Raw genomic sequence first — 11,841 nt, 5'->3', positions numbered from 1 at the left:
ACTTATTTAATCATACTAAAATCTTACTCATATTATTCTACGGTTAATAATATCAATTAACTTTTTAACACTATGTTAACACCCTATTATAGACAATTAATATAGAACGAATAAAATTTATAATTTATAAATTAAGAGACTAATTTGATTATTTTTAAAAATTAATGATTATTTTAATGAACATTAAAAATGTTAAGGACCAAATTAAATATTATTTCTTAAATTATTTATCATTTATTATGAAATTAAATTTTAATACAAAGAGATGGGGAATATATATTATCAAAATGTAGCATTTAAAACAAGTGCCGTAAACATTTATCTTTTGACATAGTTTCTATCTTTGACCCATAAAAAAATCTGTTGAACAGAGTGGACTAGACATGCAGGATGCAAGTGTTGCTTTGATGATTGCAGGGATGCCTTTATCTCTTTATCTCTGTCTTTAGCTTTTTCATGCACTGTGATAGGTTAAAAATGAAAACCAGTCCAAATCTGACGGAAGAACTTCTCTCAGACAATTGACGAACTAGGCTTTGTTTTGGATGCACGTGATTCCTAACAGTACGACTTGTGAGTGATTCATGAATGATGAACTCTGTTCGGTTATGATGAATTATTAGGATGACAAGAACTTGGAAACAACACATTTTGACTATGTTGAGAAAAGTGGTAGTGCCTATTGATTCGTACTTTATAAGTCAGTTACGAATATATCAGTCACTTCAATTATTATGATTAAATATTTATCAGTAATTGATTACGAAACGAATGAATAATGAGAATATGAGATGATTTTATAGTTAGAGATCAGTAATTATTATGAGATCATTAATAATTGACCATTGGCCATTGAATGCCTAGTTGAGATCAATTTCAGATTTTCAGGTAGTTTACATAAATAGACGATTATAGTTAGATTTCATTTGTAATTATATTCCATTGATGGCTAGACATGTCAGTCGTAGAGATGCTATGCGTGAGGTAGGCTTGGTCACAAGGCTCCTATTGGGCCTGTACTTGGTCTTATAAGAGATTGTGTTTTACCTTCTATTCAAAGTTCAAACCGCATGACTAACATAAGTTGATACAGATGGACAGGGTCTATGTTTTTTAACTATTTTTCTTGAATTTGATACTTGCTGAAGGTTAAAAATGAAGGTTGCTTGTTTGGGAGGATCGTCTATTTTATCTCTACAATATTCAAGGAATTAATCATTGAACTTGTGTCCGAATGAATATCCTGGTACAAATAAAAAAAAAAAGTTCAAACCGCGTGCAAAACCTTGGGTTAGTGATAAAAGTCCTGTCTTGCAATAGGTGTATTTAGGTTTGAGATTTGACCGAGGTTAAGAGTAGATGTAAATCCTTATGTTAGGTGTATGACTATATAATATAGGTGAATATTATAATGTAATACTTAGGTTTGGTGTATGTCTAATTTATTTGACAAAAAAAAATTTAAAACTATTGTGATTTGGATGAAACTTGATTTTAGGAGATAGTGATAATGTCTAATAACATTAAAAATAAGGGGGAAAATTTAAAATTTGAATGTAATATTTTAAATTAAATCAAATTAAAAAATAAATTCAAATTAAATTGGATTAAACTGGAAAAAAATAAATTAATAGTTTAATACTATCTAAAATCGTAACAAATTTATTTATTTTACCTTCTAAATCAATCCAAGCAGTAGTTAAAACATCATTTATATATTGTAATTAGCAATTTTTTTTTACTGAAATAAACTAAACAAAGAAAAACAAAACAAATAAAATAAGGAACTACTTAAATAAAGGGACAGTTCCATTTAAGACTACTCTTAAAGTCCTCCCAAAGTGAAGGAAGCTCCACATGCGAAAGTTGTAACTTCATCGCCATCTTTGCCACAGTATCTGCCATCGTGTTTGCATCTCTCATAATCAAACGAAAGTCAACACGCCAATTCCAATGCATGATATCTCTTATTTTGAGCACCAATGGATCAATAAACCCAAAATCATTTTGAGTAACAAGATTAAATGCTTCCATACAATCCGTCTCACAAATAACATCTCGTTGACCCACATCGCAAACTAAGAGATATCCTCTCCAAATAGCAAACAATTCTCCTTGAAGAATATTATTACTCTCAATTATTCCCAAACATCCCCTTTGCCAACTCCCATTACAATCTCTAAAAATACAAGCAAAACCAACACTATCACGAGAACCAAAATAACTAGCATTACAATTAATCTTAAAAGTACCAATGTATAGGGGATTCCAAAAACTATTTAGAATAAAGGGAAGGGACATATAAAACCGTGGCATATAAATAAATAATTTGAAAAAATATTATTTTGATAATAAATTTGAAAAATAAATTGCGGCACAAATTTTATCAACGGCCAAGGTGTTGTTGGTAATTAACTTTGACCGTCCGTAAATGTATTTAATTTGAGTAAATCAAGCGTTGAAAAAATTCGACAAATAATATTATTGACGATCACAAATCATCTGTAATAATAAAAATAACTGATTTATTTATTATACATTCAAGCAATATTATCATTTAAGTAAACTAAGTACACTCAGTACCAACAAAAAAACCACTCTCGGTTAAAAAGAATGTGATTACATGTGCATATATCATATCATTCTTCCAACCAATCAAGGTTGTAGTCTTCTTCTTTTTTATGTTCCTCCTCCTCCTTCTTCTCCTGCTCCTTTTTCTCCTTCTCCTTTACGTGTTTTCTTCTCATCATCATTCTTTTGTTGTTGTTGTTATTGTTGTTATTGCAGTAGAAGGTGAGAAGAAAGAGTTTTGAATTAAGTAGGACAACGATTTTAAATGCAGTTTAATTCACTCAAAAATGAACCGAAATTATATAATGATTGTGACACAATTAACTTATAAATGAACTGAAATTACATAACATTTGTAACACAATTAACTCAGAAAGAAAGAGAAGCAGAGAATAATGGTAAAGAATCTGCAGAACTCAAAAATTGTGTTAATTTGAGTAAATAAAAAAATTGAGAATATGAAATAAGAAGGAGAAGATGAAGAAGAAAAAGATGAAAAAAAAGGAGAAGAAACAGTATAAGATGAGGAGGAAGAGGAGAAAGAATTTTGAATTGTGCAGGACAACGAGTCTAAATGCAATTTAGTTCACTCAAAAATGAACCGAAATTACAAATAATTGCGACACAATTAACTCAGAAAAATGAGAAGTATAAAACAATGGTAAAGAATCTGCAGAACTCAGAAATTGTATTAAATTTGAGTAAATCAAGAAGAATTTTGAAAAAATAAAATAAGAATGAGAAGATGAAGAAGAAAAAGAGAAAGAAGAAGAAGAAGCAGTAGAAGTTGAGAAGAAAGAGTTTTGAATTGTACAAGACAACGAGTCCAAATGCAACTTAATTCACTCATAAATGAACCAAAATTATAGAATGATTGCGATACAATTAACTCAAAAATAAACTGAAATTACATAACAATTGCGACACAATTAACTCAGTTCGAAAATAGTCACACAAACAAGACTGAATCATGAATAAAAACACATTGAAAATCTATTTTAGATCAAACAACATCTTGTAAAAATTCAACAATAACAATAACGACAATAATGATAATGATGATATGTAGAAGAAGAAGATGATGATGATGATGATGATGATGGAGGAGAAGAAGAAAAAGGAAGGAAATCAGAAGAAAAAATTCAAATGAGAAAAGAAGGGGAATGAGGTGGTGGTGTTGTTGGTACCGCAAGGGGAGAAGAAGAAAAAATAGCGCGTGACCGTAAATTACTTAGATGAACTTAGATGTTAAAATTGCTTGGATGTGGAGAATAATTCTAAAAATAATAACACTAACAACGATAGGCGTAAATAAATTACAACATAGAAAAAATTATTAATGCTATATTACCAATGAAACGACTGTCATCACAATGACGCGTGAGAAAAAATATTAAAAAATAATTTAATGTTAAAAATATTTTTATAATTTAAATATAAAATTTTAAAATTTTTAATATTTCTAAAAGTTATAAACATAAGAGACTAAAATTTTTAAAAACGAAAATTAAAACTTTAATGATATTCTTTTTAAAAATATTTTCATTTAACTCTTTAAATTTATTTCTTAGTCTCTATATTTATCTTAAACTAAATATAATACTAAAACATAATTCAATCTAATATATTTTAGACTAAATACATTACAAAAACTTAGTTTAATCTTATTTTTTTGTCAATCAATTTTAATTTATTTTTCCAAATGCAACCCTAATGCAATAGTTATGTGATAGCATAAGCGCAAATGCGCAATAACTCTAAAAAGCAGACTCATGCATGCCTTACCAAGTACCAACAAAACTCAACTCCTGGTTCTGTGACTAATTAGTTATGATTCAGTCTTAGTCACCTCTTGATTTCTTCTCACTTAAGAGTTCACTTTTTCCAGGCTATAACCCAGACTTTGGGCCCCTCATGTTTATTTCTTTTAGTCCTGATATCCTTTGACTATAAAAAGACAAAACTAAACTCTCTATTTGCGGTTACTATGACAACGTGGACTCCTTTATTAGCTTATATAAAGCTACCTGACAACACTCACTTCTCATACCCTTCTAACTCTTCATTGTAACTGTCCCTCTCACATTTCAAAATAATACCCGCTTTTTATTTCTCTAACTTGCATTGGCTCCTCTACATACAATTTTGAGAAGATAAAGAAAAGAATGATGAATCATTGTTGCAGTAACAGCAACTCTCAGGATCACGTGATGGGCACGTGTAAATGCGGCATGTTCCCCACGCCTTATGGAGATGACTATTATTACGGTGACCCAAACAGGTACTCCTTTACACCTTCTTCCTCGTCTTTGTCTTGGTCGTCCGTGGACTGTACCCTCTCCCTGGGGACACCGTCCACGAGATTCTCCGAAGACGAAGACAGGCGAACACGTCATCATCATCATCATGAACGTCGCTCCAAACAGAATCCTCAGCATTCTGAGGCTAAAGCCAGCAAGGGATCCGACGGTGATGCTTTCTTTTCTCGCCGCTGTGCCAACTGTGATACCACTTCCACACCCCTATGGAGGAACGGTCCTCGGGGACCCAAGGTAAATATATGAATGAGTGAAAATTTCTAGATCCGGCAAATTTTATTGATAGTGCCGAGTAATTTTAGTCGACGTACATATTTTATTAGGACGAATCTTACAAAAAATTATTATTTTGTTAATTATTAATATTAAAAAATATGAGACATAATATATGAGAAAGTCTATAAAAAATATTTTTATTAAAATTTTATCAGTATTTAACTATCAAAAAAAATTATACACTATTAAATATAATCTCATATTATACTAGCTCCTAATCTTTCTTACAATATATTATTGAATTATTAAATTTAAAAAATAAACTAAAAATTGAGTTAACAATTTAACATTTCTCATTTTACTAGTGCATTTAGATTTTTTTCCTTAATTTTACCTGTAAAAATAAACTGATGGCTAAATGTTGATTAATAAATGAGGAGTGTTAAGTAAATAATGACCATCTTGAATAACATGAACAATCACTAATTGAATAAAAACACATTACACTTTTAAATTAATTATCTAAATTGTAATATTAAAATAACCATCCGTATACCTAGTAAAATGAACATCCAATAAATCTATTGTTTATATTATTTAATATTTTTATTGTCTACCTATATTTTTTCTTAATAAATTATACTGATTTTGTAGCATTGTTATATTAATTAAATGCTAAAAAATTAAAAATTAAAAGAAAATATTGTAAGGGTTATTATCTTTTGTCCACTTAATAAACTTTTTTAATGTAGCCAAATTTATTAAATTATTTAATAATTTTTAAATATAAATTTTATATGAAGGCAATTTCATGTATTAACGAAAATGATTATATTAATTTTTTTGCTAATTTAAAAAAATGTCGATGCTTCAATTAATAAAGAGAGCGGCTGAATCTCATGATGAACTATCTTTTAAATAGTAAGCTTTGGCTTTTCTTCCCTCCATATATAATCATTAAAAATGTTTGGTAACAAAAAAAATCGACAAAAAACAATCATAATTTATCTTATTTAATATTCATTAATTATTAATAAATATTAAATAAGACAAATTCTACCTATTTTTTTTTTTTTTGTCTTTCTAGTATTACCATCATATACTTCTATATATGTTTAAGGTACAATTTATTTAAGGTTGTTTTTGTGTTTGAATTGCAAGCAGACACTATGCAATGCATGCGGGATTAGATACAAGAAAGAAGAGAGAAGAGCCAGCGCTACCGCAGCCGCCACCACAACCACCGTTACTAACAGCGGCGGCGAAATGGAGCCGGTTGCGACTCACATGTACGGCCACAACAATAACAATTCGTGGTACTATACAAACTCTCAAGGCAATAATAACGGCGAGTTACGTTTCATGGATTATGATGCCAATGATGACATGGACCCATTCCCTTCTTGGAGACTCAACAATGCAGACAGAACAAATCTTGTTCACGACTTTACAAGATGAAGAAATCATTGAACCACATTATGCAAGTTTATATTAAATTAGTTTATTATTTAAATATTTAATATTCATAGAAAGGATCAATGCTCATGTTTTGGTGTGCACTTGCCGTGGTCAGTTATTTTGACCCCTCTATCAATTTTGATAAGTAAATTGTATGTTTAGAAGCTATTTATATGAAAATATTTTAGAACAATATTACATAACTAGTATAATTTATTATTTTTTGTTAGTAATTAATTATTAATATTTAAAAATATAATATTAAATTATTATACTAAAAATAATCAGATTATTGACTAAAAATATTAGTAAATATAAATTAAAATTATTAAAATTATTAATTTTTTTATATTTTTTCTCAAAATAATATAGTAGATATTCTAATAAAAAATTTATAATTATTTTCGTATGAAAATGTTTTTTAATTATTAAATAATTGATTATAGAATTTAATTTTAATATATTATAAAAATATTATTATTATTATTATTATTATTATCTAAAAGTATTATACTATTTCGATATATATAATGTTATAAAAGTGTGGCTAATAATAACATTATAACAATGATGTAGACCATGCAATGTGTGTATCTAGCTGCTACTACCTTGGCAGTCAAGACCATGCAAACACACGTCAACGACTTATGATAACGATGATGCAGATGTTTTTTATGCGATGGTTGTGTTCTTGTTTATGTAGTGTTTAGTTTTTAAATTTTTTTATTTGTGTTTAGAAATAGAAAGCTTTCCTTTATCTTTAGTTCCTTTTTCTCCCACTTCGATAAGACCGAGTGTAAAAAATAGAATTACTCTATGTACTTAGCGCTTAGCGGGTGTTTATTAAATTAAATAATGAATTTTTAAATGAAGAATGTTAACTTGTCTGCGAGTCTTTTTAGTGAAAAGCAGAGTTGATTAAGATTAACTTTAGTGTAAGATAAATATAAAACTAAGTTAGTTATATAATATTTTTGTTCTTAAATTTTAAAATTTAAATGTTGTAACTCTCCTTAATTTTAAAATTTTTTATTTAGTTGACATATCACATAATCATATTAGTTGTATGTTTATGATGTTTTGTTTGGAAAAAAAAAATTAGATTAACTTTATTTCAAAAAATTTGTTGTTGATTTTATTATTTATTAATTATAAGTGTAAATTAATGCAAAGATAAATTCATTTGAAGTGAAGTAAAAAGACGATGAAATAAACATTCTCTCTCTTTTGGGAATTAAGATTTCTCATTTTTAATAGCAAAAATCTCTCGTCAAAATCTCTTGAATTTGAAATTTTCTCTAAACAAAATCAAATACGTTATTTTTCATTAAGAATTTTATAAATATCCTCTAAAGTTACTTTCTTTCTTTAATTACCTCGTTCAAACACGTCCTATATGTATTTTGATAATTCTAAAAAAAAAAATTAAAATTTATTTTATTTATTATTCATTAATTATTATAATAATTAATAAATATTAAATAAAATAAATTTTGATTATTTTTGTAAATATTTTTTAGTTATCAAACATAACTCAATGTATTTTAAATATAAAAAAATTTAAATGCTATAATTAAATTTTCTTTCAATTTTAAGTTTCATTTACTAGCTGAGATAATTATATTAGTTGTATTTTTACCATGCTTTGTTTGAAAAAATAATTACATTATTTTTATTCATAAAATATGTAGTTAATTTTATTATTTATTAATTTCAAGTGTTAATGCATAAAAATGAAAATATGGAGGATTGTGAGAGCAGAAAAAATCATTTATGTTTACGAATGATGGGAATTATTGTTACAAATTTAAATTTGGTAAGATTTTAATTTGATTAATTCTAATTAAAGAATTGTGTTTACGAAAATTTTAGTGAAATTTAATGGATGTAAATTTGAATTTAATTCGTATGCTCTTCGCAGATATGATGATAGGTAGAGGTGTCACGAATCGGTTTTATGGCCATGGTAGAGGAAGGATGTCTACTGGTACCTTTGGGACTTCTCGGTCATCACCCTCTATTTTGACTCTTTCTGGGACGTCGCAAACAGTGAGTGCACGGGATTAACCGTTCATCATAGTCCCTAACCCTAACTACAGGGCTCCTGCTGCTCTACCACTCTCACAACCAGGAAGTCAGCAAGTTGCTTCACGAGAATGGACTCCTCCACCACTTTCGTCCGCTCAACATCCCATTGTTTCGACACTGCTGCCTCCTCTAACGACAGATACTGCGGTGCTGGAATCTTCTCACGGATCCTAGCCATATGACCCTCTACTGGCTCTCGTTGTACGGATGACTGTTCTAATGGTTTGATAGCGTGAGTACTATTTTAAGTCTTTTATATGCATATTATTTTAGTTAGTTAGTTTAATTTAGTTACACTCAATTTTCTAGTTTTAGTGGATTTAGGTTGTTAGGATAGGTTAGATTTAGGTTAGTGAACTTAGGTTGTTAAGATATTTAGTTTTATATGCATACTACTTGATTGTTGATGGATGTTACTGCTTAAGTCATATAGTTCCATATTAGTTTGTTTGTGAATTGTTTAGGGTTCATTGTTGACAGATAAAGTTTGTGACGCATTTTATTTAAAGATAAAACTCTGCCGAAATTTCTAAAAAATCTAAATATAATTGAAGTTATAGATTACTTCAAATAATTTTTAGTAAACTATTAATATTAAGTTTTTTATTGATAGGTTTGTGCCAAATAACAATGCATGTACATAGGAGTGTACAAATATCATCAAACTGATGTACGACCATTCGTGGCCGAGCTACACAAAGATCCCTACTGAGACCAGAGAGCGATGGTTCCATAAGTGGATGGTAAAAACTCTACATATTCAAACCTTACTTAATCTATATCTTCTATTTTGTTAAATTATGTATTTAATTTTGATTAACTCGTACTAAATGTTCTTTGTGCAGGAGAAATTTTTATGGGACATGATGCACGATGTAATGATAAGGAAGATTTTCGACCATCGGATGGCTAGGCAGCTGTAGCAGATGATGGAAAACGTACGCGAGCAGCACGACCACCTCATTATTTGGCTCTGTCCGGACATTAAGAAGGCGTTGTACGTCTATTGGGAGACTGATAAGGGGGTTCAAGCATCGCCGTCTCACGAATAAATATAACAGAGCATCGACTAGGTCGTCAAAGTATATTGGTGGATCAGCGACTTTTATGAAGACAAAGGCTAGGCTGATGTGCAACTTGTTTTAATTTATTATTAAGTTCATTTTGTTTTTGAAATATAATGTCATTATAACTTTATTTAAAATGTTGTTTCAACCTGCGTAGCTAAAATGTTGAGTCGTGATGCAATGATGGTGGATATCTTCAACTACACCCACAACTTAAGAGAGAATAAAGAGAGATTGGCTGATCAGCGGGCTGCAGATCATTATGTGACAAGATAAAGTGTTATTATGCAAATCATAGGGTATAAAGTTTAATTTTTAATTAACTACAGTCCTAATCATAATATGTGTTACATAGGAGTCCTACACTTAGAGATTGGCGGATGCCGCAACTCAGCAATCCCAGTAGATTGGAGACGACGACGACGACGACAACTCCGCTGCAGCTGAAGTCGATCCTGACACGGTTTGGCCCGAGACCGTATCTGAGCCATATAAGAACCTCATCTACGAGTATCGTTCTTAGCTAACAACCTCCGCACCTGCACATTGAGACATTCATCCGCCTCTACCACCAACCGACTCGTTGATCCCAAACACGGTGTCGATTTGAGGGAGCAGGTGCTAGAGCTTACCCGAAAACTTCACCAACAGGATCAGCAGCTGCAGCAGTCTAAGGAGAAGTATCAGGATATCCTCACACGCATCTCAGACATAGATATCCTCGGTCTGGAGTGGCTTCAGTGAATGGAGCAACAGATCAATGGCGGTTTACCAAGATCAGATGTGGGCCAGTGGCAGTAGCGCTGCTACAGGGGCACCGACATCACCGCATAGTCCGCCACCTCAGTAGGACCAGAAAAATGACGACGACGACGACGACTATCAGGATCTTTAGTTATTAAAGTTTTGTTGTATACTGTTTCATTGTATATTCTATTTTTTTACTGTTAATTTTTTTTGTATATTTGATATTTAATTTACATTTGGTTTCTATTGTTTAGAATTTGACTACACTATACAAAAAAAAAATTATATAAAAAAATTTTGACCACCTATTGTGCAAAAAAAAAAAAATGATTTTTTCGTCGAATTTACCTCGGACATTATCCAACAGCAATTAAGCAGGAAAAAACATAGTGAAACGTTAAAATTATCGTTTAAATTTTTTCGACAGTAATTACCAACTGATTAAATAAATAATCCGTTGCATAATTCGACAATAATTTATTTCTGGCGAGAATTATACCATTAGATTAATTTCGACAAAAATTCGATAATAAACATATTACTGACAAATAATTTTTATTATTCCACTAATAAATCTAACGTTACACAACATTTTTTTTTATAAGAACCATTGATAAATTTTTTTTTAAAGAATTATTAATAATTTGTGAACATTTAAAATCCTCGTAAATTATAAATAAAACTCTCTCAAACTAATATTTTTTTTTATAAAAATCATCTTCTGCTTCAAAATTTAAATGAGTATCGAATTAGATCTTTGTCTCTTATACTCGGACATAAATATTTATCTTTGGAGTAGTGTAAATCTCCACCGGATGTCCACGAAAGAAATTGATTTTTTTTTCTTTTTACAAGAAATTAAAATTCTTATTTTTAATAGCTATAATCTCTCATTAAAATCCCGTAAAATTTGAAATTCCTTCTAAAAGATATCTACACATTATTTTGTCATACAAAAAGTAAAATACTCTAAAATTACTTTTCCTCTTTTAATTACCCGTCCAAAACTTGCTTTTCCTTTGGATTTCTTTCTTTAATTATTTAATTCGACGTTCTCTTTTACTTACTTCTTAATTCTACCTTTTTCCTTGATCTCATACTTATTTTTTTTTGGTTTTTTACTAATTTTCAACGATAGTTTTTAAGATTTACGATTTTCACTATTTTAGTTATTAAATTTAAAATTTATTATACTAATCTTTCAGATTCAGCTCTTTACATTATATTGATTCCTCAATTTCTTTTAATACTAAATTAACAAATAAAGTAATGAGCTAATTCTGACTTGCTTTGTTGAACATATAGCTAAACGACGTTGTTTTTTTTTTTGACATTTAAATAAGATAAAAATAAAATTATTTTGGACAATATATGGA

At 29.4% G+C, this 11,841-nt stretch overlaps 1 protein-coding gene across 1 annotated transcript; it reads left to right on the top strand.

The window, feature by feature from the left end:
• Positions 1-4,658: 4,658 nt before the first annotated feature.
• On the top strand, positions 4,659-6,662 carry LOC130962772 (GATA transcription factor 19). The gene is made up of 2 exons (XM_057888961.1): positions 4,659-5,123; positions 6,270-6,662. The coding sequence occupies exons 1-2, from the start codon at positions 4,737-4,739 to the stop codon at positions 6,561-6,563; spliced, it is 681 nt and encodes a 226-aa protein (XP_057744944.1). The 5' UTR covers positions 4,659-4,736; the 3' UTR covers positions 6,564-6,662.
• The last annotated feature ends 5,179 nt before the right edge of the window (positions 6,663-11,841 follow it).

Source organism: Arachis stenosperma, chromosome 1 (assembly GCF_014773155.1).
Source record: "Arachis stenosperma cultivar V10309 chromosome 1, arast.V10309.gnm1.PFL2, whole genome shotgun sequence".
Taxonomy (NCBI): domain Eukaryota; kingdom Viridiplantae; phylum Streptophyta; class Magnoliopsida; order Fabales; family Fabaceae; genus Arachis; species Arachis stenosperma.
This window is presented reverse-complemented; position numbering and strand designations above follow the sequence as displayed.